Here is a 27,964-nt window from a genome sequence, read left to right on the forward strand (position 1 = left end):
CTCCTCACGGAGGCACCGCCTATTGGCCCTGGGCCTCAGGAGGTGGAGCTTCCCTTTACCGCCGCAGAGGATACTGGAATTAGTAGTCGGGAGGGCTCCCGGCATTCCTTGCGTGGGAGGGACGGCGCCCGGTGGTGGAGTTCTCCGGGGGTGCAGGTGAGGGGCGGTGGGGTCTGAGGTGGGTTGCGTTCGGGGCTGGGTTTCAGTGGTCATAGGGAGGGTTGGACGCAGCTGGCTATGGGGCTGTTCCCAGGCGGTCGGTGGGACCGTTAGATGAGGTCTGTCGGATCCGCGGTGGGGTAGGCCGGGGCACTCCACCGGCGCGGGGTCTGCAGCGGGGGTGCCCCGGCTTGCCCCACCGCGAAGGTTAAGACCTAGCCTCTAGGAAGGCCCCGGCCGGGATAATGTGCTTGGAAGCTATTTAGCTGTGAGACTTCTGGTAACAGCCTTGTAATTACTGGTTGTGACAGCTCCAACCTCCTCTTTGGACACATCGTTGTGTGGTCTCTCTTGGAGCCCCCCTCGCAGCACTGTGTGCAGATCTGGTATTGTCGACATAAGGACATGGAGCTGTTGGAGCAAGTCCAGAGGAGGCCACGGGGGTGATCGGGGCTGGAGAAGCTCTCCTATGGAGACAGGCTGAGGAAATTGGGGCTGCTCAGCCTGGAAGAGAGAGGCTGCATGGAGACCTCATAGCAGCTTTCCAGTATCTGAAGCGGGCTTATAAGGATACTGTGGAGGGCCTCTTCATCAGGGACTGTAGTGATAGGACAAGGGGGAATGGGTTTAAACTTAAGCAGGGGCGATTCAGGTTAGATAAAAGGAAGAAGCTCTTCCCTGTGATGATGCTTAGGCACTGGCACAGGTTGCCCGGAGAAGCTGTGACTGCCCCATCCCTGGCAGTGCTCAAGGCCAGGTTGGACGGGGCTTAGAGCAACCTGCTGTGGTGGAAGGTGTACCTGCCTGTGGCGGGGGGTTGGAATTGGATGAGCTTTAATATCCCAACCCAAACTATTATACGTGGTTCTGTGGAGCCTGCCCAGCACCAAGCTCAGGGGGCTGTGGTGTCTGCGTTGTCTGGCATAGCCCTTGGCCTGGAAAATGTGCTCCCTAACTAACTCTGTTAAAGTGTTTTTGTGCTTCTTGTCTTCTTGGGAGCATATGTGCTCTAATATGCTTGAGAGTGCCAGGATTGTGGTACAGATCACAGAACCCTTAGGGTTGGAAGGGACTTATGGATATCATCCAGTCCAACCCCCTGCCAAGGCAGGGCCACCCAGAGCTGGTTACACAAGAATATGTACAGGTGGGTTTGAATGTCTCTAGAGAGGGAGACTCCACAACCCCCTTGGGCTGACTGTTCCAATGCTCTGCCACCCTCAGTGTAAAGAAGTTCTTCCTCATGTTGAGGGGAAACTTGTGTTTTAGTTTATGGCCGTTGCTCCTTGTCCTGTCTCTGGTTACCACTGAAAAGAGTCTGGCGCCATTCCCCTGGCACCAGCTTTAGAGATGTTGATATGTATTAATGAGGATGAAGAGCTTAGTGTCTTTTCAACAGGTCTGTGTAGGATTTGTAGGTCCTTGAGCTGGAGCTTGTGCTGCAGGAATACTTTCTGTCACACACACCACTATTCTATGAAACTGGATGCAGTTTCTACAGCTGTAGTGTGAGTGTGTGCTCATCTCTGGTCAGTAACAGACAGCAGTAGTGCAAAGATGAGATATTCTGTCTCCGGGAGTACTTGTTGTGACTGAGCTGGTAACAGTTACTGGTACCTACACAAGAATGTAACAAAGCTTCTTATTTCTTCCTGTTAGGTTATTGCTGAATTTAGTGGAGATAGACCTGAGTCAGGAGCAGAAGTGAAGCATGTTGTCAGTCTGATGGCTCAGTTGGAAACTCCAGCAACCTGCACACTTGTACTGTTTTGGGTGTCTTCCATATGGATTTTATCTGCCCTTGTAGCAGAGGATGGGAGAATGAATTTAGCCAGTATAGCTTAATGGTGCCTGGTAGGTGGTGATTAACAGCAGTGTTGGATTTGTCCTGTGCTGGGGACTAGGTGCCTCAGTTGCTTCTGAAATTGTCTCCCATTTATTTTAGTGTGGTTCTTCTGCCACTCTTTTATTTTCTGTCACTTGTTCCATAGGGTTACCCTCCAAAAAGGTATTCTAAGGCGCTTTTTGCGGCAGTTTTCATACGAAGTTTTCATATTAATGATTTCTCTTTATCTGGCTTTCTTATCTGCCCAAAAAGCAAACACAATGTGGAACAGTGTGGTGTTTGCTGCCTGCTCTGAGGCTCAGGGCTGATCCTAATAAATAGCTACATGTTGGTGTAGTAAATATGTTAGCAACAGCCTCTTGGGGCTGAGAAAGGTCTCTAACAGATGTTAACTGCTCTGCCCCAAAGCAAGAGAATAGTCTGTTTTCAGGAGGCCTTTGTCCAGCTTACTCTTAGCAGCCAAATCTCTTCTGGTAATCCATCACAGTACTACTCTTCTTAGTTTTACAAGGATTTTGGTGGTCTTTAACCAAAAATCTGTGCTACAATTTAAGCCTGTTATGTCCTGTCATACTCACCATGGCCACAGGGAGCAGATTATTTCTGTCATCCTCTCTGCAGCAACCATTTATGTATCTGAAGTTTGTTATCACATGTCCCTTCCAGGCATCTTCTGTTTAGACCAGACAGCCCTCATCTCATTTCACCCAGCTTTTCATTTCTGCCCCTAGAACTCTGATCATTTATCTTGTTCTCCTGTAGATTCTGCTCAGCTCCCCTCTGTATTTTCTCAGGTGCTGACACAGCTGACATCATGCTCCAGTTCAGGCTGGGGTGCAATCCCTGAGGAAGAAAAAGGCAAAGACATCAGCAGTTAGAGCACAGCACAGGGGATAGGGATGAGGCTGAGAGTCTGGATATTCTGGAATTAAGCATAACTTTCCATGTGTCAGTGTTGCTCTCTTGGCTGTGGATCAACTTGCCAAAGTTGTGTTGCTAACTAGTGGGGCAGAGGGGCTGATTTGGACAGAGCCCAAACACCTGTGGGCTTCATATATCTGATTAACAGGAGACCTGCAGAGCAAAGAGTGAGCTTCACTTTCATCTACACTTCTACAAACTGTTCCGGATTGAACTTCCTTTAACTGTCAACATGCCTTTTTGCCTACCAGGAGCAGCTTTAATCTGTTGTAATGAGAAACACTCCTACTTTTCCCCCCTTACAATCCACTTAAATACACTTACATCTGTATTTTGATTGCAGGGTGTTCGTTTGTGTTCTGCTCTGCATATTCTTACCTGAGGCTCTAGGTTGCCAGTGTTATACAAATTGCTGCTGTTGGGTAAAAATAGGTGCTTTTGCAGATATGTTAAAGTAATTGTTACCAGCGCTGGTTAGGTAGAATGGATAATGCTTTTGTAGTGTTAACAAACTGAAGGAGTGGGGGGAAAAAAAGCAAGGCGTGGGAGAAAGATCCAGGTGGGGAGTGAAGAGGTAAGAATTAAAGGCATTTTTCTTATCTTATGAGAAAAGAGGCTGGTGCTTGCAAGAGGGACTCCCAAGTGCTTAGAAAATGTAAGTACTGTTTTGAAATGTTACGGCTGGGGTAGTCTAAAGACCAACTGCTGCTGAAAAGTGTTCCTGCTCTTTTATTCTTCACCAATGCCAAATTTGGCATTTGCATGACCCCAGAATAAATCGGGAATTAAACTGGCAAGAAATTCATCAAGAAAAAGAAAGAATACTTTCTGTTGGCTTAGCTACCCAGCATAATGCCATGGGACCAGGCAAACATCAGAAGTGCTGTGTGGTGGGTGATGAGACCACAGGAAGTCGAAAATGCTACCCATTGGGTTGACTTGGATGTAGTTTGAAGCTGTGGTTGAAGACCTCACATGACAGATGCAGCTCTGTCCAACAGCACTTTATGAAGTGCCAAAGAAGAATGCTCCTGTGAGTGGTTAAAATGATTAATATGCAATTGCTCCCTAAGGCTAGGGATGGGAAATAAACCTTTCAGACAGTCATGGAACTCCACTAGCTTTGTAATTATGTTAATGCCTGAGGGGTGGTGGACGTGATCAGGTAATGAATGTGCAGGTCACTGCTGCTCAGTTTACCAGCAATTGCCAAGATCCAGAGATGGTACTGGGCTGCTTCTGAAGTGCTGAAAAAAGAACTGATAGCAACAATCTACTTAGGACCTGAGGACATCATGAAGTGTGCTTCTATTCAGGTGATATTAACTACTTCTGAGAGCAGTGGACAGTTGTCATTATTAATGACCATGTCTTAATTTAAACAGGGCCATCCTGTAATATAAGACATGTGGAGAAAGACCAGGTGTGTCTGATACATTAATTAATTCTCTCAGTTATAAAACCAAGAATTCCATCCTTTTGTGTAACACTGAACATGCCATCAGCACTTAAATAGGTGCATAGTCAGTCTTCTCTTGGCCTTTTTTTTTTAAGGGTATCCAGAACTGCCTTAGGCACCTTGAGATTTGAAAGATGGGTTTTTACCATTATTGGCTTTTATTTTTCCAGGGTATTCAAATCCCAGAGTCTGCTGCAGCAAGAAAGAACTGCCAGCAAAAACTCCTCTGCAAGTCTTGTAGCTTCAGGTTACGGAGGTGATCAAAGTAGAGGTAGGAGTTTGGAACAATGCCCTACCTCTGACATGACCTCAGCTTCCAAGGCCATGGCACTTTGGAGCTGCAGCGCTAAGGGGCAGTGCCATGTTCTGTAGAAAATGGAGATCATATGCTCAAAGTTCTGCTTTGCTTTGGTTACTCAGGCAGTATGTCGGAGCTGAGTGATGAAGCTAGTGAGTCAGAGCTGCTGAGCCGCAGTCTTTCCATGTGGCATGGGGTTGGCCAGATGATCTGTTGGGAAGAGCTGGATGTCCCCCTGGACTTGCACACAGCCTCCTCTGTCGGCCAGTGTGAAGTGGTGCAGGAGTGTATTCAGCGGTAAGGAGGGGCTGAGGGAGGCGCAGGTCTGTGGTTACTTGCTGCCAGTTACGTTTTTTTACTAGCTGCATGCAGGTTGGTCTAACATTGCAACAGGGGCACATCACTGGAGCTCCCAAAGGGTTCTTAGACACGAAATTTCAAGGGGCAAATCTGCTGATAAAAATTATCTCTTTAGTGATTTGTTGGAAGTTGTGCTACAGCTGTTAGGGCTGATTTTTTTCCAGCCTTCTTTCAATACAATGATGGTAGCAAGAGACCGCAGAAGCCTACTGTGATCTACAGCTCCAGGACAGTCATTCAGCTGATTTTTTTTCTGTTATTTAGTGGAGATCTGGATCTAAATAAGAGGAATTGTGGTGGCTGGACTCCACTGATGTATGCCTCCTATATTGGCCATGACAACATTGTGCATCTGCTGCTGGAAGCAGGAGTGAACGTGAACATCCCAACACCAGAAGGGCAGACACCGCTTATGCTTGCCTCCAGCTGTGGAAATGAAAGTGTTGCTTACTTTCTTCTACAGGTGTGTATGCCATATTAAATAGCTAAAGCCACAGTAAACAGTTTAAATGCACAGGGTAGGATTCTCCACCAGTTGCAACCAAAATGTGCAATTTGTGTTCTTTTGCAAGTTCAACTTCTTGACAAGGATTTAAACTCTTGTTGTCCCAGCACAGAGGGGCAGTGTCTAAAAGACCTAGCAGAGGGGTGCAGTAAAGAACATTCTCTGTTCTCTTGAAGCAAGGTGCAGAGCTGGAGATGAAGGATATCCATGGCTGGACTGCTTTATTTCACTGTACCAGCGCTGGACATCAGCAGATGGTCAAGTTCTTACTGGACAATGGGGCAAATGCCAACTGCAAGTAAGGAGGAATCTGTCATTTCATTTTTCAACAGGTGTCAGGTATGACAGCAGCAGTTGGCATATGGAACATGCTTGGACATGGGCAAAGAGAAGACACTTATTTTTGTCTTTCCTCCTATACCTTAGGAAGCATGGCATACAAGGACAGGTGACCTGCAAACAAGCAGTGAAGTCGTTGTTACTGTTTATTTACCTAAGATAAAGAGAAATTGGATTTACTGCTTTTTTAATTATGGTCTAAACTGAAAGCAAGTGGGTGCAGTGCCTTCTGAATTCAAGTGCAGTTTACAAGTCTTTCTATTGAGTTTTCTGTGTACTTGGAGCTCGGTTTGTTTTTCTGAAGTGTGCAGTGCATTTCCATGCCGTGGGAGCTGCCTTACATTAGTGTGTATTGGATTGCCTGAGGTCAGCAGGAGGCTCTTGCTTTGTTAGCTCTTGCAAAACTGATTTCACTACTGAAAGGCAGATCTGCAACTGGAACAGTAATCTATTGCTGTGCTGCCAGTACAGTAACACTTAGTGAATCTCCCCCGGGAGTTTTGCTAAGGTAGACCAGAGTGCAGATGAGCAGGCAATACAAGGTAGAGTTTGTGATCAGCTGAGGGTAGAGGCTGGAGATGTGCTATTAGGGTTTGGCAAAGACTGCAGCATATTTCAGCTTTGATTGTTGTAGTTCATGTGTTCATGTTTGGTGTTTCTCTAGGGAGCCAGTGTATGGATATACACCTCTGATGGAAGCAGCTGCTTCTGGCCATGAGATAATTGTTCAGTACCTTCTCAATCATGTAAGTCTCCAGGCTGTCCTCTTGAAAGCTGAAAGTCTGTGGTTCCAGCCCTCAGAGGAAGAACCAGAAGTGTGACACCAGACTTCTTAATGTTATGTTTGATCCTTGATGACAGTCATCTCTCAAGTCCCAGGCTTACTGAACTGTTCTCAAAGTATTTGCTTTCTGAAGACTAGTACTCTGATCTTACGCTGGCCTTGTGTGAAAAGAAGTGATGCAGATTCAACTGAATAATGACTGATTTGGAAAACAGCTAAAGTGGTGTTCTCCTTATGGTCTTTGTAGGCTTGCATGCTCAGGCTAGTGGGAATCTTCTGCCTCCAAAAGCTTACGAGCATGTGTGTCTCGTTGTTAAACAACTTGGTTTTGATATTCATTGAAGTGATCCAGCTTACTTCCAGAAGGAGGCAGCAAGGAAAAACATTTTTCAGATAAAACAGGCTGGTTCCCTGCAGCAATGCACAAGAGCCATATACCTGGGCTACTGGTATCTACAAAGGCAGCAAGGTATTAGTGAAGCATGAACTGTCTGTCAAAGATGAGCCTGTTTCTGATGGAGGAGTTAAGACAAACCTTTAGCTTCTTGCTTCTTTTGTATATAGTGCTGTCTATGTTTTAAACATGTATTTTTTTTGTACAGGGAGTGAAGGCAGATGTCAGAGATAACACTGGAGCCACAGCACGAACACTGGCCATGAAGTACGGACATACAAAGATTGTGGGGTTGATAGATTTACACGCAGCCCCAGTGCCCAAGGTCTTCTGTAGGGGTCCAGGTAAGAGAGATGTGCTTTAGCTTGCTCATTGTAAGATAGACCCTGAAAAGAGGTGTTTGATGTTTTGAAAGCATGCTGCTGTATGTAGTAATAGGTGGTCTATCCTGTAAACCCCAGCATTTCTGGGGATGGAAGAGGCATGGATCCAACAATTTTTTTTTGTCTGCTAGCCCTTTCCTGACCTAGATAAACTGTCTAACCCTTCCTCTTTAAAGTTTCTTTTATTTCCACTGCACTTATAGGACCAGTAGCAAATAAACTGGGTAACTTATTACTGCGCTGCTAACAATTTGTGTTTGAACTATAGGAAAATATGAAGAGCTGAGTTCCTCAGATGAATCGTGCTCTGCTCCCCAGAGACAGAGACCTGTTCGTCGGACCAAGGGCCCCAGCATCCATGATGGGCCCCAGGCTTTGGCTAAGATAACAGCAGTAGGAATTGGGGGAAAGAAGCAGTCTCGCTGTGGTAAGGATAGTTAGAAGCTGAAGTCAAAGTCCTTTGAGGTCTCAAATGCTTTGCAGCTACTTCTGTGCCAACAAGTTTCTCTTTATTTGGGATTCATGTGTGGCTTATACAGAAACAAAGATAGCAAACGCCATCTTAAAGGCTATCCAATCTGTGGTTTCAAAAGAAAACCCCTTGAACTCTGTCAGGGCTGATTATTGATGAGTGGAACGCTTATATGGAACAAACACTGCTCTTACCTCAATTACTGTTCCCCTGACTCTTGAGAACAGTTCAGCTTCCCTTTCTGAGGTAGGGTTGGAAGTCTGAGAACACTTCTGAAGCTGGTGACAGAGGAAGTGGTCACACAGGCCAAGAAATCATAGATGATGAAAGTGAACTCACTGTTCCTCAATCTGTCAGTTTTGTCTTCCCTGGTGCTTGAAGTGCTGCTAAAAATAAGATTACAAACCCTTTGCAATAGGCCAAGAGAAATATGATCCCAGTTCAGACATCAGTCCCTGGGTACAGTGGTATGAGTTTTCTTGTGCATGTGTCATAGCTGTAGGTATTTCTCAGGCTGATTACCCAGTTGTCTAGAATAACTAAGAATGTGGACTTAAAATCATGTTAAAAATTCAGTTCATTCTCTTAATACAGATAAATATTATCCTGTGGGAAGTGGCTGTACTGAAATGATACTGTCAGCCTCTTAAATAAGTGGGATGCTAGGGGTTGGTTTCACAGGGCGTGCTTGGCTAGGGATGTGGTGTAGCTGGAAGCTTGTTTTTTTAAGCAGATGTTTTTCCCTTTGACAATTTGGTATGAAGAGGAGAGGAAATGCTGAAAGCTGCTGCTTAAAGTGCATCTCTGCTATGAGGCTGTTTCCTCTGACTTATATTCAATGCAGCCATCTAAATCTGGTACAGCAGATGTGTGTCTGTGGGAAGGAGGCTGGAAGCATATGCATTTCTCAGTTTTTCTCTGCTTTTTAGAATGAAAGCTGCCAGCTGAGGAGGCAGTATCTTCTTTTGATTAACTTCAAATCCCTGAGTGGTTGTTTTTTCTGCAGGAGCATCCCTGATAACTTGCATCCTAATCTTTGTTGTTCTTTCCTCTTGCACACAGAGCAGGTCCCTCCTCAGGGCTACGTCACCTTCAATGATGATGGCAGCTGTGAAGCAGAGAATATCCGGAACAGGGATGTTACCTCTCCAATTAACGAGCAGGATGTGGAGAGCAGCAGCAGCAGGGGTAAGTCACTTCCTGGAAATAGCCTGGCTTGTGGATGGATGTAAGACCAAGCCCTTGGTTTGCATGTTCCTTTCCCACTAAGATATTGGGGGTTGGAGTACCTTTTGTGAGGAAAGGTTGAGACAGCTGCAGTGAGTTAGCCTACGGAAGAGAGAGCTCAGTGGGGATCTCATCAATTTGTACAAATAATGTGAAGACAGGGTGTAAAGGAGATGGAGCAAAGTTGTTTCCAGTGATGTCCACTGACAGGACAAGAGGCAACAGGCACAAACCAAAAGACAGGAGCCTCCCTCTGAACATAAGGAAATGTTTGTTTTTACTATGAGGGTTACTGCACGCTGGATCAGGGTGTCAGAGAGGTGGTGGAGTCTCCATCTTTGCAGATGCTCCTGACATGGTACTGGGCAGCCTGCTGTAGGTGGCCCTGCTTGAGCAGGGGTTTGAACAAAATGACTTCCAGAGGTGCCTTCCAACCTCACCGTTATCTGAAGCAGCACAAAGGAAGGATATGGACAGTTCCTGAATTAATACAGGATAATGTGGCTGTGTAGTGGATCTAGGCTCAAGGAAAGGCCTTTCCTGAGCTTTACTAATGGGAACACAGGCTGGGTAGTAATAACCCACTTTTCCTCCTGTTGTGGTTTAACTTATTAGGCAGCTAAACCCCACACAGCTGTTCACTCACTTCCCGCTGGTGGGATGGGGGAGAGAATTGGGGAAAAAGGTAAAACTTGTGGGTTAAAATAAAAACAGTTCAGTAGGATGGAAAACAAGTAAAAAAGGTAATAATGATAAAAGAATATACAAAATAGGTGGTGCACAGTGCAGTTACTCACCTCCTGCTGATGGATGTCCAGCAGGCTGCCATCCACTAGCCAACTTCCCCCAGTTTTTGTGTTCAGCACAACACCATAGGCATGGGATGTCCCTTGGGCAGTTGGGGTCAGCTGTCCTGGCTGTGTCCCATCCCAGCTACTTGTGCTCCCCCAGCCTTCTCACTGGTGGGGTAGCATGAGAAGCTGGAAAGTCCTTGATTTAGTGTAAACCCTGCTCAGCAGCAGTTAAACCATCAGTGTGTTATCAACATTCTCATCCTGAATCCAAAGTGCAGGACTGTACCAGCTACTTGAAAGAAAAATAAGTCTGTCCAGCTGAAATCAGGATACCACCTCATAGCCAAGAGCCTCACAAAGACACACACTCAGCCTTCCTGTTCTCTGTGGTAGTAAACAGACTTGGAGAAAGATTAATGTCTGGGATCAGACATGGGATATTTCTGTCCCAGAATTGTCTTGTGTCACGAGTATTGGATACAAAGCCTTGTTCAGGACTTCTTCCTTTACACCTCCACCAGGGTTTGCTCGTAATTGTGTAGGAAAAGCCGCACTGAGCATAAGGGAGTTGAACCTGATTTTTTTTTTTCCCATTCCTTTCCAGAGGATAATGTGTTCTTTGCCAACAACTTAGCAGCCGGCAGCAGCAGCAGCAGTGAATGCCTGACCAAAGCCCTGGGAGTCAGCAGTGAAGGCTCCTTGGAAAGCAATGAGGTGGGATTTTCAGTTTTCCTGTTTCTGCCTTCAGCCTGGCCAGTGCTGTCACCCTTCCACAGCCTGCTATGATTCTGCCTCTGCAGGAGGCTGCAGTACCAGGCTGGTTGAGGAAGAGTGGTATTACAGAGATAAGAGAACCAGCTTCTATATTGGAAGATGATGGCTTGCCTTGTTTGATCTCCAGCTAGTAGTCAACTCTTGGAGTACCTTCATTCTAGAGGAGGTGTTGATGGCTAGACAGTAATTAAGTCCTCTTCAGCTTCTAAGGAGAACTTAACTCTTTGCAGACTTCTGGCTAGGTGGTGGTCAAGAAAGAAAGCGACTACATCTAGGGCAGTCCTTGAGCTTGGTGAGACAGTAGGTACTATAGTAAGATTTAGGGAAGTGCAACAGTGTTGGAATTTCTGAAGTACAGAAGAAAAGGGAAGAAGTTGGAGATTACTCTGTGGTTCATGTCACAGCTCACATGGTTCAAGACAATAGCTCTGGTGCTGATGTACAAAAGGGTGTTATAGCTGAACATCAGCACAAGTCTCCTGTATCTTGAGGAGCTTCTCACAGGTAGAATCTTAGTGCATTGTATTGATTCAGGGAGGGCTCAGTGTTGCCCTGTTTTGGCTTGCTCTGGCATGTTGCTTCCTAAGGTGGGATTGCAAGAACCCGATACCATTCTGTGGTGCCAAGCTGTCCTCTTGGGAGTGACTTGCCTCAGCCCTTGCTAATGAGGCTTTGCTAGTTTTTGCTTGTGTTTGTGGATGGCTGTCTGGATTTAGAGGCTGGGACCTGAAGGAGTCTGCATTTGTTAGCTGTAGTGATCCTGACATCTTTGGATGATCATCCTCAACCTTTATGTTTTGTGGGGTTTTTTTCTTTCTTTTGCAGGACTCTGACCATGCAAACAGTCCCCCTAGTCGGAAACAAGCCAAGAGCTTGAAGATCAAGAACCGCTACAGCAACAGTGATAGCCAGTGGACCCACTGCCCGGGGAAACCTGGGAGCTCTAGTCAGCACCTACTCCTTCCTGAGCCTCCTTCCTATACAGGGCCCCAGGTAACTGCACACAGAGAGCTGTCTGAAGTAACAGTGTTAGTGTATCAAGCACAGGAAGTTTTGTGTAGGTTGCCTAAGCTGCTTTCTTGGATAAAAGGGAAGTTGTCAGCAAAACACTTTTGACTCCAAACCTCTGCCCAAACTTAAATGCTTGTTAAATAGCAATTTCTTGTGCAAGAACTATTTGCTTAGGTGTTGCTGTTGCAATGGCCACAGCAAACAGGTTGGTCCTGTCGTGTTGTGTGTCTGTGGAGAAGGGCAGTTAACCAGGGGAATTCATGATTGCTACTAGAAAAGCACAGCAGCAATATGAGGAAGCAGATCTTTGTGATTAAGAGGAAAGGTAATGTGTTTGTTGGTGAGGGTATAACTAAATTTGTTTGGATGTGCTGCAGGACCTGGCAACATTCCTTGAACAGATCGGGTGCCTGAAGTATCTGCAAGTGTTTGAGGAGCAAGATGTTGACCTTCGGATCTTCCTGACACTCACAGAGAGTGACCTGAAAGAAATAGGCATCACGTGAGTGTCTGTAATGTAGTTCTCATCTTTCCCCTTACAAACCATGCACACGATCTGATCAGGAAGGTTTAGTGAGTGAGAGATTTTCTGTTCTGGCTGTCTGGCGTGCAATTTTGATACCGCCTAGCTCTTGGCTGTAATAGGCTCCTGGGTTTGGAGGAGCCAGGAGACTGCAGAGGTTTTCATGGCATCCATGGGCCTGGAAACTGCTGGCTCAGTGTCTGGCCCCTGACAGTTTGCCGTTCTGCCCGCAGCCTGTTTGGCCCAAAAAGGAAGATGACTTCCGCCATTGCGCGGTGGCACAGCAATGCTCGGCCGCCCAGTGATGCCCTGGAGCTGGCCTACGCGGATCGCCTGGAGGCAGAGATGCAGGAACTGGCCATTCAGCTGCACAAGGTAAGAAGTCTGCCATGAGCTGCTCAGTGCTTACCACACTGCAGTAAGTGATTGGGAGCATATCTTTCTTCTTATGCCTTGAATGGCTATGGGGAAAGGAAAAGGCACAGCTTTCAGTGGACACACTTAGTGTCAAGTCAGGTAACACCGTAAGTGCTTATCCACTCCTCATCCTCTGGATTGAATGCTTGTGAAGCCTTTATGTCTCCGTTTCCCATCCACCTGAGAACTAAAAGGCCAAGTGGGAAGAATTCAATATCTACTCTTCTTCCGTAGTGTCATTTTTATGGTGGATTTGTGCAGCTATTAGTAAACAGACTTCTGTTGATTCAGGGAAATTTGGTCTACTGAATATCTTTGCTAATGGAGAGGAAGGGGGAATTAGAACTGTGAGGCTGGTCTTGGTGTGGGGGGAAACTGTTCAATGTACAAGCCTTATCCAGCTTTCTTGAAAGGTTGAGAGCGTTTGGGTGGTTCAGCCTGGAGAAGACTCCGGGGGGACCTTACTGTGGCCTTTCAGTACTTAAAATGGGTTTATAAGAAAGATGGGGAGAGATTTTTTAGCAGGGTCTGTTACGATAGGATGAGGGGTGAAGGCTTTAAACTAAAAGAGGGAGGTTTGGGCTGGATATGAGGAAGAAGTTTTTTACAATGAGGGTGGTAAAACCCCAGCACAAGTTGCCCAGAGAGGCTGTGGGTGCCCCATCCCTGGAGACATTCAAGGCCAGGCTGGATGTGGTTCTGAGCAAGGTGATCTATTTGATGACCCTGCTCATTGCAGGGTGGGTGGACTAGATAAGCTTTCAAGGTCCTATCCTAACTCTGCTCTGCTCTTCTGCAGAGGTGTGAAGAGGTGGAGGTAATGAAGGGCCAGGTGTGCCAGGAGCAGAAGCTGCGTGCAGTGGCTGAGAGTTGTTTGATGGAGCGGGATGAGACCTGGAATGCCATCCAGTGTCAGCTCAGAGAGGCTCAGGCTATCACCAAGGATGCTGGAGTCCTGCTGGATCAGATCAAGTAAGTTATTCCCAGGAAGTGGCACTGAGGCTACTGGGAAACGGGATTTAGGCCATCATGGTGGCAGTCTTGCAGGTGATGCTCAGGGTAAGGCAGGAGAGCTCACCAGGTATCTGAACCCATTTTGTATCCTGCCTGACTTACTCCAGTGGGGAGCCTTGGGCACATGAGCAGATGTGAAGCCTTAATCAGGTACATGAACAATAAATGGCCCAACCTTCCAGGGATGGTGCGTGCTCCTGTTTAAACTAAACAAACCAAAAGCCCAAGTGTTTTGTTTGTGCTTAATGAGAAGACTTGCAATGCCTTACCCTGGCTAGTGAGGAATGCTTTTCTTGAAACTCTGACAGCTAACAGAAGAGCCTGTCCTGCTCAGTCACACCACTGCGTTTGAGTTCTATCTTCTGCCACCTCCTAATATACCTTTTGTTGCCTATGTGGTGCTTTTCTCCCTGTCCCACTTGGACTCCTGTCATGGTCCTGCTTGTCCATTGACAGAACAGACATGTCCTTGAAGGCATCATTAATCCTACAGCTTGTATACCTTAGCCCAACAGGGTTGCTCACTACCAAACCCGAGTGAACTGGGATTGGCTTCCAGGACAGCAGCACAATATTCCAGGTTGTAAGGGTCAGAGCACCTGACTTTTCCCCCCAGCTGAGGAGCTGAGGCTGCCTGGTAGAAGGGCCTTGCCATGCCCTGGGGATACACTGTTTGAATTAATGGCATGCTGATGATAGCCAGAGAACTTTGTATGCTTCTCTTGCTTTAACCTGATGCCTGTCCTGAGGTAGCTTCATTTGCCCATTAGAAAACTTGGATCAGGCTTGATTCTCATATAAACCAGGTGCAGCCCCTGGCTTGGGCTTTCTACTGCTCATCCCGCCCCTTCCTTCTCTTCTCCCCCCGCAGCTCCTCTGTGGACAGGGGCAGAGATTGCTGTGGAGATGGGGCACAGTGGAGAGCGCCCTGAGCTTTGTCTGGGGCACGTCTTCCTCTTCCTGGGAAGGAACAAGGAGCAGTTTGTAACCCAGGGCGTTAGATGTGGTCTCTCGGCACCCCAAGCAGGTACTTGCAGGATGTAGGAGTGCACAGACTGGCATGTTGTTCCAGGAAGTGTCCTTGTGCACTTGTGATGGGCTTTTGTCTTGTTTGGCAGATGCTGTCAAGCAGAGCTGTCCTCCCGGCTAACCCAGGAGCAGGCAGTGGGCAGAGTGCTGGACAAAGAGGTGCAGCTGGGAACTGGTGAAAGCAGGCAGCCTGGTGAGCACCTGGGTGAGGAAGACCTTATCAACTACAGCACTGGGTGCAGAGGGTGGGTGGGCAGCAGGAGACCCCAGAGCAAGCCATGTGCTAGAAGGATGAAGTTAGAACTGATTTTGGAAACAGATGAACAGCCAAACCTTTAAATTGAATGTAAAAATTCTTGCTTGGGGAAAGGATTTAAAGTGCTTGGGGCATTTGGACTTTAACTGCAGCAGAATTTTTCAGCAGCTTTTGATTCTTAGCAAGTGGGAAGTTTGGGGCTCTGGCAGGTGTTTGTGGCTAAAAGTGCAAAGCTGTAGCACGGGCACCCAGTGGCAGCCCTGCTTCAGGGGCCTGTGGCTTCCCCTTCCTGCGTGGCAGCGTGTGAGCACTTTTGGTGTGTTGCTGCGCTATGCACTATAGCAAGGTCTGAATCTGGAGCCACGGCTGGTTCCCTGACCTGATCTGGGGTCTGTGGAGAAGCTGCTGCACGTGGCTGGGCCCTCCAGCTCCTCATCCTGAGGACTTAGCAAATAATCCTGCTGCCCATTACATGCTTCTAGAGATGTGCTCTTGGCTGCGTGTGTTTTAAAAGTGAGTCAAGTAGAGATTCTCTTGATTTCTGTCCACCACGATTAATCTCTTTGGGAGTCTCTAAATATATGATCCAGACAGTATAAAAAAAATTAAGTGGTAGAATTGTCAGGAAGCCCCCTCAGTTTGTTACAGGCAGTTCTAGCTCTCCTCCCCTGTGACTCAGAACCCATGACTGGAACCACTTTGGGTGTGGATGTTTCACAGCATCCACACCAAACCCTTATCTCTGCTCTTGTCACAGCATGCAGATTGATTAAATGTGTGGTTCCTCTTTCTTGCAGTGCTGGAAGGATGGCCACCTTCCCTGAAGTCTCTGAGCTTGCCTGAGCTGTCAGCTGTCCTAGAGGAGTGTGTGGGAGAAATGGGTAAGGTCGGGGAGGACTATGGGCACATGAAGTGACTGCTGTGCTGGAGTGGGGGCATGGCTGGACAGGTTTTTCATGATTTGGCAGTAGTAGTTTGGGGGGACCTAACAGTCACCTCTCATTGAGGGAAGGTTCTAAAGTTGGTGCTGGCATTTCCTTGCACTTGATCTCACTGCAGATCTTGGGCTCTGCCTCATCCTCTACTGGAAAAGAAGGGATATGTGGCCCCTGCATCTCTCCTGCTCTGTGGTCAGAGCTGCTTGTGAAGTGTTTCCCAAAGCCTGTGCCTTGTTCTCTGACAGGAACTTGTCCTAGCAACAGGCAGTCAGAGTAAAGACACTCCTGGTTTTGAGACACTGGAAGCTGCAAAGGAAAAGGGAGCCTGGAGACAGAATAACGGTTGCTGAATATAAACTGCAGGCTGCTCTTTACTGCTTGCTGGCCTACTGCTAACACTGATTTTTTATTTTTTTTTTTCCTTTTGTTTGGTCCTCAGGAAAAGCTCTGCAGACTGTGACTCAAAACCTCCAAAGGCTCCAACCACCAGGGCAGAGCGGGCAAAACTGGCTCAATCCATAACAAAGCAGGAGGGTGAGTGGGAGCTAAGGACAGCCAGAGGGCTGTGGCATTGAGGGAAGACATCATTCCTTGCAGCAAGTAACAACCGTCTTCCGAGTGTGCCCAGTGCTCACACAAAGCCTGCTCGTTGAGGCTGCACTTTAACTGATCCTTATGTGCCCTCTGATTGGTTTTCCCTTTGGAAAAGGCTTACCCCCGTTGTCTCTGTCCCACTGAAAGTGTGTCTGTCCTCTTTTTGTGGCTGTAGGAATACTGACGTCGGGTGACTCTTCCACCCGGAAGCTGAGTGTGCCTGGGAGAGTGAACGCAAGGGCCATGCTGGCAGCACTGCAGCTCTCCTGGGAGGGCCAAAGCAGCTGGTGGATGTGTGGAAGAAGGCCTCAGCTGCAAGAGAACATGCCTGGGAGGAGGAGGGTCAGCAGGAGACAACAACCCAGCAGCTCTTTGGACCCGACTGTTGTCTGCATTCCCAGGATCATGGTTGCTCATACCAAAAGGTTAAGTTACCTTAAGGAGAAGCACTGAGCCCAGAAGTCTTAAGCTTCCAGTAGCCCTTATCGTTCAGGGCTGTGTAGTGGCAGAAAGCTGACAGTTACCCACAGCAATCTAATTAACTATCTAATTCTGCATCACATCCTCCCCAGGGCCTCTGACACTTGCTGTGCCTCCTTTTATGCCATGTGGATTGGCACAGATAATGTATCATGGCACAGGCCCAGAAAGTGTATCTAAGGCAATAAGAAAGGTAGGTTTGTTGAGGATGGGTGAAGTGAGCAGTCTGCAAAGCTCAAGCAGCAGTCTGTAGCTGGAATATCTGTTCCACTGCCATCCCAGCTGTGTACTTCAAAACCTCTCTATCCAACCAGCTCACCCTGGTTCAGTTCAGATTCTGGCCCTCCTTGGGTTGTTTGTGATCATGTTATTCAGTCCCAAGGAACTCATTTTTGTGGTAAGTGCTTTATGGGAGAGATTCTGCCTGCCTGGTTCATCAGTGCCAAGATCCCAACACTGACAGTGGTTTCAAGGCAGATGTTGCCCTGGAAGGACATGAGAGAGAACAGAGTTTGAGACTGCTCAGTCTCCTATGCCTCTGGCAAGCAGCAGAGTGCTAGGGCAGGCAGGATGGGAACTAGGGGATAGATCTATCCCACATGGGAGATGAGCAAAAGAAATTGTCCCAGGTGCAGTGGTGGTGCAAAGCTTTGGTCATCAACCACTGCCTGTGTTTGGTTTCCAGGTTTTAGTGTTTGGAAATAGCTCTGCCAAGGCATTCTTGTGCTGGTGCAGGTGATCTCCCAGGACAGGAAAATGTCACCCTGAAGAGCTAGTTTTGGTGAGATAGAGCCAATTCTGTTAAGTCAGCACCTTTGAAGGCTGTTCAGAGCATTGAGGCTGTGCTGGGAAAAGTATTTTGGGCTTTATCCTCTGTTTCCCCTTGCTGGAGGAATGGTGGAGAGTGCCAAGGCACTTACTGCCCTCTCCCTGAGCCTTGGTGCTGTCTCTGGCTGCACTAGCACATGGTTGTCAGTGCTGTGTCCCTTAGAAGCCCAGATCTGAATTTAAGGCAAGATGTCTGTGGGGAAAGGGGAGAAGTTTTCATGGAAGCGAAAGAAATCTCAACCCAAACCCCACAAATCCGAGTGAATAGGCTTGGGACCATCTGGAGAGTAAGGGAAGCCCTGGCTCAGCAACGCATTCAGAGCTGAGCAGAAAAGAGGGTGGCTGGAAGGAGACACTGCACAGACTTGGCTTTGAAAAGGGCAACATTAACATCTCTTTGGGCTGGCTTTGCTTGGTCATAGGGTGGAAGAAAAGGGGTTTGGGAGGGTTGAGGGGGTACATGCAATAGATAGTAATGCTTGGGGGCCTGGGAAAAAGGGTGGGTGAGATGCAGCTGTGTATGCGTGAAGGAAAAGGAGAGCCCTACAAAAAGATGCTGCAGGAGCTCAGCTGTAAAGGCTTTAAGGGGTGTTAGAGTAGCCTAAGGGGATTTTATTGAAGTGTCTCCCTGAGGAGAGGGAATCCCTTCACTGGGGCACTTCACACAGCAAGCAGAGCTGAAGTGGGGGCTGTGCAGGCAGTGGGGGTCCGGTGCTGTCCCAGTGAAATAGTGTTTGCTGACCTGGATGAAACAATAAAAATTGAAAACCTGTTTCTGGTGTGTGAGGTTGTACAATTCATGAATAGCCTCCCTCATTTCTTTCAGGACAGTTGGGAATGTATACAGTGCTTCCCAGCTTCCTTTCCCATGTGGTCGTGTGCTGAGGGCTCTAGGGGCTGCCTTATCCAAGGCTTCCCAGCCCTGCCTGGCTCCTGCTGGGTGTGATATGGGAATTTATGTGGTCAGGCAGTGCCAGGGCTGTAGAGGAAGAACACAGGTGAGTGATAGAGTGGATGCTCCCCTGAGGGCTCAGCTCTTCCCTTCCTGGCTGGGATCACTGCTTTTTGCACCACCCCCCCCCCCCAACCCCGCAGTCCCAGTTGCGTGATGGAAGTTGTTTCTCTGCACTAACTCAGAAGTAAGTTTAAGCTTTGTTGAGTGGTGTGCTGGTGTTTTCCTCTCACCTTGGGCCCAGCTGTGCTTTGAGACTTGTGAGCTGTTGGTGTGACTGTTGCACACCTTCACCCCACTTCTTGCTCACTAGAACCACATACTGAAGGGGACACCATTCAGCTGCTGTCACAGAGAGCTTTGAATAGGGCAACATTAACATCTCTTTCTGGTCAAAACTAAAGCTCTTGATGTATTTCAACATAAAATGGGGTTTCTTAGAGGTGTTGTGTCCTACAGCGGCCTATGGCTGGTGTGCAGCTGGAGCTTTCCTTGTGCCAAGATTTAAAGTCCTCAGTGTTACCTCACTGTTACCTGTTTCTTCTCAGCTCCATCTTGCACAGCATTTCAGCAAGCACTTGGAAGCACAGGGCAGTGGGGGAGGCTGGTTGGGTTGAGCCAGGCTCTCCGGGGACCTTTTTAATGCCCTCTCCCCAAGAGGGTGTGTGCTGAAGCACAAATCTGTGCCCTTGGATATATGGCTGCATTTGCCTCTGTGTTTCCCTCCCTCAGAGCTGACAGAAACAACATGCTCTGCTTGCTGAAAAATAAACATTTATTTACATCTGAGAAGAGAGTTAATGTGTAAACTTAGCTCAGAGGGGTGACAGGGAGCCAGGAACGCCTCTGCATGCCTCTCTAGCCTCAGGCCCAGATGAGCTGGGCTTTTTTTCTTCCTGGGTTCAAGGCCACCTTCCTCCAGATGCTGCATCTGCAAAAGGCTCTGTCGCAGGCTGAGAGCAGAGGGGACTGGAGATGTCGTGCCCCCTGTATCCATGCAGTGAAGAGCAAGAGCTGCTTCCTCCTTCCCAGAGCAGACTTTTCTCAAGGTAAAGCATCATGCGGTACAACGACAGACTCAGCAGCATGTCTGTGCTGCTGCTGAAGGGGCAAGAGCAAGGGGGTCAGGGGGACAGCATCTGAGCTGCTCTTTGCTCCTGTGGGAGCAGAGTGCCAGTGCCAGGAAAGGAGCTGTAAGCCAGATACATGCAGTACTGCTCAAACAACACAGCCTCAGTGTTTCACTTGCAAAGGCAGGGGTGCAGGTGCTCCTTGGTGCCCTGGGGTCACTCAGCAAGAGGCAGTAGTTGTGGCTTTGGCACCCTACTAGGAAGAAAACATCCCAAATGCCAGCTGTTGTGCATCTGTACTCGGACATATCAGCCTTTTGCCAATAAAACAGTCCCTGAGCCAAGTGTGGCTCCTACCCAGGCTTCCGGGCTCTCCCTGCTGCAGAGTTGGTGCTGAACTTTGTGCTGGGTCCTTCACACTCTCGTGTGATGTTCCCCTGTTACTGAGGGAGCAGCAGCACTGCCCTTCGTGTGCAGAGTGAATGCAGTCCAAGTGCTCAAGCACTGCAGGAAGCTACATGAGTGTTGCTGCTGTGGCTCTGTTTGCTGCAAGGAGTCTTGGGGAATCTGCTGCAGGAGGAGCTCAGAGGAAGGACCCCCGAGGTGCAGATCTGTGCTGCTGCAGAGCTGATGCCATGATCTGTACCAGGGGTGAGCAGGGTGAGAACGTGCAGCAGAAGCACCTCTCTACAGGGAACTGTGCAGGATGGCTCTGGGAGGGATGTCTGGGAGCTCTTGGTGTGCTGAAGAAATGGTCTTTAGGTCAAGAAGAGCAGGAAGGTGGTGTCCTGGATGGGAGCAGTGCTGACACAGCCCCGAGTGCAGCAGGAGGTGCTGGTTCACCAGGCAAGGGGTGCGGATCTGTGTCAGCAGTGCCGGGCTGGGCAGCATCTCCCATTCCCTGCTGCTTGTCCTCTGCTGATGGACGGGCTCCTCTCCAGCAGCCACAATCCCCTTCTAGAGATGCCCAGGTTGGTGCGGATGCGAAGGGGGTTTCATGAACACATCTGGTGGGTGCCAGTAGAGCTAGCTGATGGTAGAAAGGAGCAGCATCCCCCATGCAGCTCACCAAGAGAGGTGAGGCTCTTCTGAGGGAGCAGCCAAGGGCACCTGCCTCAGTTTGGACCGCAGGAGGGGAACGTCCCCCCAGCAGCTCCAGTGCTCTCAGGTGTGGCGCAGCAGAGATGCTGGGCACAGCATGGCCATCCCAGGAGTGCTGCCCTCCCGCCGGGTCCCCGCACCCACCACATCCCTCTCCCTGGCTCTGCGGGGCCGGGTGCCACATCACTGGGCACAGCAGAGCGCTGGGTGGTCGAGCTTCCAGAGCTGCCACTTCTTCTTCATCTCTGACTTCACCTGTCACAGACAGGAGTGAGCGGGGGCTTTGCCCTGGCTCTGCCCTCCTGCAGCACGAGCAGCAAGAGCTGGGGTGGCAAAGCCTCTGGCTGAGGCAGGGCTGAGCCGTGCTCTGGGCAGGAGCTGCAGCAGGTACGTACCTCCTTGTTGGCAAAGCAGTAGAGCACAGCCACGAGGAAGCCCTGGAGGGTGAGCAGGGGAGGGATGTGAGCCTCACTGGGGCTAAGATGGGTCTAGTTTGCCTACACCACTTCTGGGCACTTTGGGGGCCAAGGTTCCCCTGCCACCACAGCCTCAGAGAGCACGGGAGGCACCATCATGCGCTCAGTGACAGGGCTGGAGGTCCCCATCCCTGAGGCTGGAGCACCGTGGGGTGGGGATAACGTGCTGGAAGCCATTTCTTGCTCCATGGTGTACCCATGGCAGAGCAAAGGCTCCCACCTCACCTGGAAGGAGTTGAGGAAGAGGGTGAAGAACACCTTGATGTAGCGCAGGATGCCTGTGGTTTGCTCGTCGGTGGCGAAGATGAAGACCACCTCGTGGATCCCAAAGAGGGGGATGAGGGTGAGCGTGGCTTTGGCCAGCCTGAAAGAGAATAAGCAGCGATTACTGAAGTGCTGGGGCACAAATACAGTCAGGGACAAGCTCTTTGGTGATCTCAGGGTGGCTGTTTCACAACGTGCAGGATGGTGGTGCAGGGTAGGGGTGGATGGGGAGGTGGAGCCGGTGTAGAACGCGGCAGGAGGACCCATGACCCTCCCAGCTCACCGCAGCTTGTAGTCTGCGTAGCCCTTCTGGTTGGCCCGGAGCTTGGCCAGGATCACCTTGAGGATCCGCATGAAGATCAGCAGGTTGATCTGCAGGAGGACACAGTGCAGGGGCCCACACAGCCCAGCACCCTGCACACCCAGCACCCTGCACACCCAGCACCCTGCACACTCCAGCACCCTGCACACTCCAGCACCCTGCACATCCAGCATTCTGCATAGCAGGGCACAGCCCATCCTGACAATGATACATACCCTTGGGTGCTGTGGGAGATGACACCCACCCATACTGTCAAGGCTGCTGCAGCCCAGCGGCACTGGGTCCCCAGAGCTTCCTCCCCTCCCACCATCCCAAAATCCTGTCTGGGAAGCGACAGGGGCCACAGCCAGCCCCATTCTGTGGGGCTCAGCACAACCACCCCTCCACGGACTCCCAGAACTCGTGCATTAGCAAGCTGGTGCACAAAACAACCCATGTGTGTTTAGCACGACGCCTTGGAGAACTGCTGCTCTTGGGAAAGCCATGGGGCCCATACCAGGGAGGCGAGCAGGATGGGGATGCGGATGATCCACCAGTAAGCCATGTTCTCATTCAGTGCCCAGCACCTGTGCAGGGATACAGGGAGAGCAGCACCATCACACCATGCATGGGGGCAGGATGAGGCCAAGAGCATGCCAGCCCCAGCTCGGTGGGTCAGGGACCCACAGCAGCCTCTATCCCACTGCCCATCCTGGGCTGAGCATCCCAACAGGACCCCCAGTTCATTGTCACTCACTCTGCATTCTCCTTTAGGTACTTGGCGGCCACCCAGGGCACCACGAACACCACGGGGGTCCCTGCAAGTCACACAGCAAACCCTGTAAAACCAAGCACCCACCTGAGCTCAGAGGCCAGCCCCGGGGCAGGGGGCACCGTGGGGACACCCAGGGTCAGCAGAGCCCCTTCCCCGCACCCTCCCAGGGCCACAACCCACACCGACCCCAGGTCTGCCCCAGCCCCACTGCACGCCCGGGTGGCCCCTACCCCAGCCCAGGTAGAGGTAGAGCCTGTAGTAATTCTTCTCAGAGAAGACGGCCCCGATGAGCAGCTTGTAGAGGTAGACGGCTTCCACCAGGAACCAGTAGTGGTTGGCCAGGATGCAGTACTGCATCAGCACCTGCGCGGCCCGGCAGCCCAGCGCCGCCTGCGAGGGGAGACCCACCATGGGGCACCCCAGGGGCTCATCCACGGGCACAGGCACCCCAAGAGCTCCCCCATCAGGGGCATGGGCACCCCCGGAGCTCACTCAGCAGATTCCTGTGGCTGCGTGAGCACCAGCACCCACTGCACATCCCTCCCTGGGGTGATCCCTGCCCAGCACCACGCAGGGACCCTATGGGGCAGCACTCACCTCGTGGCTCAGCAGAGCCTCCCAGTCAGCCACCTGCACCAGCTCCATGCCCCAGCGCCTCTCCACGAGCGCGTCCTTCACCATCACTGAGGTCGCCCGCAGCCCAAAGGAGGCAAAGAGGTTGGCGTGGATGTAGTTTCTGGTGCAGTGGAGCTTCCTGCAGCAGTGAGAGTGTGGGGGGTACCCCTCAGCTCGGCCACCACCGGTGGGGAGGACAAGTGGCAGGACCATGTGCCCTGGGTCTCCTACCTGAAGACAGTGAGGACGAGGAGGGCAGAGACGAGGGTGAGGAGCGACAGCGAGTACCCCACGGTGTAGAGCACCTTGAAGCTCACCATCAGCCGGCGGGCGCCCTCCTGCAGGCCAGCACCGCACTGGTGAGCCGGGGCCAGCAGCACCGCGCTGCGTGCCTGGGCCAGGGCACCCACCTCCTCCACGGTGGCAGCTGTCTCCTCCTCACACTGTGAGTAGTCGCGCCAGGGCTGGCTGCCGTTCACCGTCACCCACTGCCCATCGGTGCCACACCTGCGGCTCACCAGCCCATGCTTCACTGCGGACACCAACACCGCGTTCCCCTCGTGCCCCCCCAAACCCTGCTCCTGGCATGGTGGGTCAGGCTCTACGCAGCCCCAAAGACCCTCTGCCAGGGCAGATATGGCTCTGTTCCGTGCCCCACGCATGCCCTCACACCCAGCTCTGCTGTGGGTCCCTCTTCACCTAGCAGTGGACAAGAGGGAAAGCCCCAGGAGCATCTTCCCACCTCCCAGGATGCTCAGCCCTGGCTTCCAGCTCCAGGCCAGCAGAGGGTCATAGAAGCATAGCAATAATTAGGTTGGAAAAGACGTTTAAGATCACCAAGTCCAACTGTTACCCAGCACTGCCAAGGCCCCCACTAACCCATGTCACTGAGGGCCTCATCTACACGGTTTGTGAACACTTCCAGGGACCCTGACTCCACCACTGCCCTGGGCAGCCTGCTCCAATGCCTGAGCACCCTTTGGAGGAGGGATTGTTCCTAATATCCAGTCTAAACCTTCCCTGGCAGCTTGAGGCTATTTTCTCTTGCCCTATCACTTGTTACTTGGGAGAAGAGACCAACCCCCTCCTCACTAAAACCTCCCTTCAGGTAGTTGTAGAGAGTCATCATCACCTTTCTCAAACCAGGGCAGGTAAAAGGGGCAGGAGACGTTGACGGTGATGCCAGGGCTGCCGTCGGGCCAGCAGGCATACATGTCGAACGTCCGGTTGCAGAAGAGCCCTTCCAACAGCAGCGAGGGAGGAAAAGGCAATGGTCAAATACCGGTGACACAGCCACATCCAGTCCTGCCACCCCAGCACACTGCCAGCACCTCTGAGGGGGCATCACCCTAAACAGGTCCCTGGTGCCCCACACCAGCCTCAGACCGCCCGGGACACCCCGGCCCTGGGCAGCCCATCTGAGATGTGGAGACACTCATCAGTCCCCCGGCTCATCCCTCCACCAGTGACCAGCATAGCGGGTGCTGGAGGAAGGATAAAACCTGGCCCCAGCCTCCCTACCACCCGGCTCCACGTGCCCCCACGTGTGACCTGAGCCAGGGCACAGCGGGTACCTGCCGGGTAGGGCTCGCTCGCCATCCTTCTCAAGCACTCGTCACGGTACCGCATCCACTCTTCGAACGTCTTCTCCAGCACCTTGGCCCCACCTTGCTGCAAGCCCAAAGCTGGGTCAGAGCCTCTGGTGGCTCCCGAGGAGGCTGCAAGCATCCCCCCAGTGATTCCTGCCTCGAGATGGACAGGCACACACAGCCAAGCCAGGACAGAACCCTTTCACAGTGGGTCAAAGCCCAGCAATGCCAACCCTGCTTCCCCATGAGCCAGCCCCAGCTTGCCTCTTACCGGCATGGAGGACAGCAGGCACATCCAGGCAAGATGGAAAAGGCTCTGCCAGTGCCCAGGCCTGAGCGCATCCCCCATGGCTGCCCCACTGGCTGGTGCTCCCAGTGCTGGGGCACGTCTTGGACTGGGCTGGGGACCTGGATCCTGGGTAAGAGGGGGAGGACTGAAGGTGTGCAGAGGAGGAGATGGGCTCCCTGAGGCGGCAGAGAACCGGGCTGTGAGTGCCAGCTGCAGGCGCGTCCTGGGCCGCCACAGTCCCGGCCACTTCTCTGCCGGAGCCAAAACCTCGGGGCGCACCAGGCAGAGGAGAGCACAAGGGGATCCCACCTCCTGGCCGAGCTTCCACAGCACCGCTGCCGGCCCTGGGCCAGCGAGGGGCCAGGGGAGCAGAAGCCACCCCGGTGAGAGCTGTGACAGCCCCTGTGCCACCACCGCTGCTCACCCCGGCACCCACGGGTGCCCTCTTGCCACCAAGCCCAGGGGAAGGAAAGGAGACGTCTCCTTGCTCCCCCCGCGCCGCTGCCTGCCCGCCAGGATGGGACCCTCCAAATCACCCCTCGGCCCCGCTGCTGCTGGCACGGAACACCCCACAGCCCCAGCGGGCGCCCAGAGGGGAGAAGCAGCCCAGGTCGGCCCGCGGCTGCCCGGCCAGCACGGACCCCCACGGGCTGCGCCCACCCGTGCTCCGCGTAGCGCGGATGCTCCCCGGTCCCGCTGGGTGCCCGCGGAAGTCCCCCTCAGCCCGGGCTGCGCTTACCCTGCGCGGCGGCGGCGGCTCCGCAGCCCCGGTGTTACCGGCAGTCCCGCTGTGTGTTGCCGGTAGCCCCGGTGTTACCGGCAGTCCCGCTGTGTGTTGCCGGTAGCCCCGGTGTTGCCGGCAGTCCCGCTGTGTGTTACCGGTAGCCCCGGTGTTGCCGGCAGTCCCGCTGTGTGTTACCGGTAGCCCCGGTGCCGCCGGCAGTCCCGCTGTGTGTTACCGGTAGCCCCGGTGTTGCCGGCAGTCCCGCTGTGTGTTACCGGTAGCCCCGGTGTTGCCGGCAGTCCCGCTGTGTGTTACCGGTAGCCCCGGTGTTGCCGGCAGTCCCGCTGTGTGTTACCGGTAGCCCCGGTGCCGCCGGCAGTCCCGCTGTGTGTTACCGGTAGCCCCGGTGTCACCGGCAGCCCTGGCTCCGCTACCTGAGCGCGGCGGCGAGCGAGCAGCGTCTGCACCACGGCCGCCTCCCGCCAGCGCCGAGCCCCGACGGGAGGGGCGGGAGGGGGCGGTGCCGCCTCCCGGGCTCGGGCCGCCCCGACGGACCCAGGTGGTCGCGGTCTCCCGTCCCCGCGGAGCTCCGGCACGGCCCCGCCGAGCCCCCGGTGCATTGCCCGGGGACGGGGATGAGGGTGCAGGTCCAGCCGGGGACGGTCGGGGATGGCCGTCCAGCCCTGCCCAGGGTTGCATCACATGGGGACAGGGATGTGTCGCAGCCCTCAGACTGTGAGTCACGGGGATGGGCATATGGGTCTAGACCCTCTGTTCCTCTGCCTGCTCCCTAAGAGCTTCCCCCTCCCGCGCGGGGAGGTGAGCAGCAGGACAGGGCTGGAGGGAGAGTTGGACGCTTGCACACCTCTGAGCATCACTGTGGTGTGAGGACTTCAGTCTCATGTACGGGGAGCGGGTCCTTCCACCCCCATGGCTTTGCCTGCCTGGGAAGTGAACCTGCAAAGCAGCCATGAGCTCCTGCGGATCTTCACCCACCTTCAGGGGCTCCCCTGGGTGCCTGTGCCCCAGCTGGGCACTGGTGTGCTTTCATCAGGACTGGTTCATACTGGGAGGCTGGTGCTGGTGCTGTATCGCCCCTGCAAACCCACAATGGTGCCAGGAGCTGCTCCGCTAGTGCACATGGCACCGGGAGCTGCCCAGTAGGTGCAGGCAGGGAACGCACCTCTGGTGTTCCTAATGGGACTGGGAGCATAGAGTGGTTTTGTGGCAGGATTTGAGCAGCCTCTGCATGAGGACAGCACGTAACAGACAGGCACCAGCAGCCAGCACAGTGGGGATGCTGCTGCGCTTGCTGGGGAGCGCTGGGGTGCTGGGGACCCCTCCAGCGTCGCCCCATGGTGGGCAGGGCTCATGCTGGGGGTGGGCCATGAGCCGTGGGTGGGGAACCCCAGGCTGTGTGGATGCAGACCCCTGTGTTCCCCCTCCTTCAGGGCCAGCTACTGGATTCCCCAGGGCTGTGTCCATCTGTACCAAGACAGAAGGCAAGCTTCTCCCACCAAAAATCACTGGGAGCTGGGATAGCAGCAATGGGGGTGAGAACCTGGGCTGAGAGGGCAAAGACAGGGGTGGGTGCTGGAGAGATACCAAGGGTGGCAATGTTTGCATCAGCGCTGACTGATATGATTCTTGAAGGGTGAGCTTGCACCCTGCTGAGTCCCAGCGTGAGGCTGGGGTGACACCAAGGTTGGTTTGAGCCTGGCAGGTTATGGAAACACCCAGGCAGATGGTAGCACCATAGCCCTGGGCCACCACCACAGGCTCTGGTGAGGGAGCTGGGCTGGTAACTCATAATAAAGAGCCCCAGGCACCACGTACTTAACCCTTTGCAGGATGTTTCTAGGTGGACCAATGCATTAGGGTCTCTGGTTGGAGGCTCAAGGAAGGGCAGGCTGAGTGGGCAGGGGGCTCAGGAGCCCCATCCAGGGAGTTCGTGCCTTCAGGGGATGAGGAGGTACAGGCAGAGCCTGTAGGAGGATGTTTGT

The 27,964-nt window shown here is 52.1% G+C and overlaps 2 protein-coding genes across 8 annotated transcripts; one reads left to right on the plus strand and one right to left on the minus strand.

Moving 5' to 3' along the window:
* The first annotated feature begins 50 nt into the window (after positions 1 to 50).
* ANKS3 (ankyrin repeat and sterile alpha motif domain containing 3) lies at positions 51 to 18,577 on the plus strand. Of its 6 annotated transcripts, none has more exons than XM_065683747.1 (18): positions 51 to 156; positions 4,556 to 4,656; positions 4,806 to 4,980; positions 5,308 to 5,506; positions 5,725 to 5,846; positions 6,552 to 6,633; positions 7,274 to 7,409; positions 7,717 to 7,875; positions 8,983 to 9,108; positions 10,546 to 10,655; positions 11,541 to 11,708; positions 12,104 to 12,228; positions 12,483 to 12,624; positions 13,466 to 13,638; positions 14,799 to 14,914; positions 15,763 to 15,846; positions 16,343 to 16,437; positions 16,673 to 18,577. In XM_065683747.1, exons 3-17 carry the CDS (start codon positions 4,811 to 4,813, stop codon positions 16,423 to 16,425), a joined length of 1,995 nt encoding a protein of 664 aa, XP_065539819.1. In that variant the 5' UTR covers positions 51 to 156; positions 4,556 to 4,656; positions 4,806 to 4,810; the 3' UTR covers positions 16,426 to 16,437; positions 16,673 to 18,577. The 6 variants fall into 6 exon arrangements, with proteins under 6 accessions (XP_065539819.1, XP_065539821.1, XP_065539822.1 ...); XM_065683749.1 differs by having other exon boundaries at positions 14,799 to 14,902; XM_065683750.1 differs by lacking the exon at positions 4,806 to 4,980.
* Positions 18,578 to 19,645: 1,068 nt separating this feature from the next.
* LOC136017722 (glucagon receptor-like) lies at positions 19,646 to 26,053 on the minus strand. 2 transcript variants are annotated; one of them, XM_065686244.1, is made up of 14 exons: positions 25,977 to 26,053; positions 25,220 to 25,363; positions 24,934 to 25,030; positions 24,492 to 24,599; positions 23,770 to 23,891; positions 23,591 to 23,697; positions 23,342 to 23,498; positions 22,975 to 23,134; positions 22,727 to 22,787; positions 22,487 to 22,556; positions 21,952 to 22,040; positions 21,630 to 21,768; positions 21,324 to 21,365; positions 19,646 to 21,183 (listed from the first exon to the last, which is right to left on the minus strand). In XM_065686244.1, the coding sequence occupies exons 2-14, from the start codon at positions 25,295 to 25,297 to the stop codon at positions 21,112 to 21,114; spliced, it is 1,302 nt and encodes a 433-aa protein (XP_065542316.1). In that variant the 5' UTR covers positions 25,298 to 25,363; positions 25,977 to 26,053; the 3' UTR covers positions 19,646 to 21,111. The 2 variants fall into 2 exon arrangements, with proteins under 2 accessions (XP_065542316.1, XP_065542317.1); XM_065686245.1 differs by lacking the exon at positions 25,220 to 25,363 and having other exon boundaries at positions 25,977 to 26,039.
* Between the last annotated feature and the right edge of the window lie 1,911 nt (positions 26,054 to 27,964).

This window comes from Lathamus discolor, chromosome 6 (genome assembly GCF_037157495.1).
Source record: "Lathamus discolor isolate bLatDis1 chromosome 6, bLatDis1.hap1, whole genome shotgun sequence".
In the NCBI taxonomy this organism is placed as follows: domain Eukaryota; kingdom Metazoa; phylum Chordata; class Aves; order Psittaciformes; family Psittacidae; genus Lathamus; species Lathamus discolor.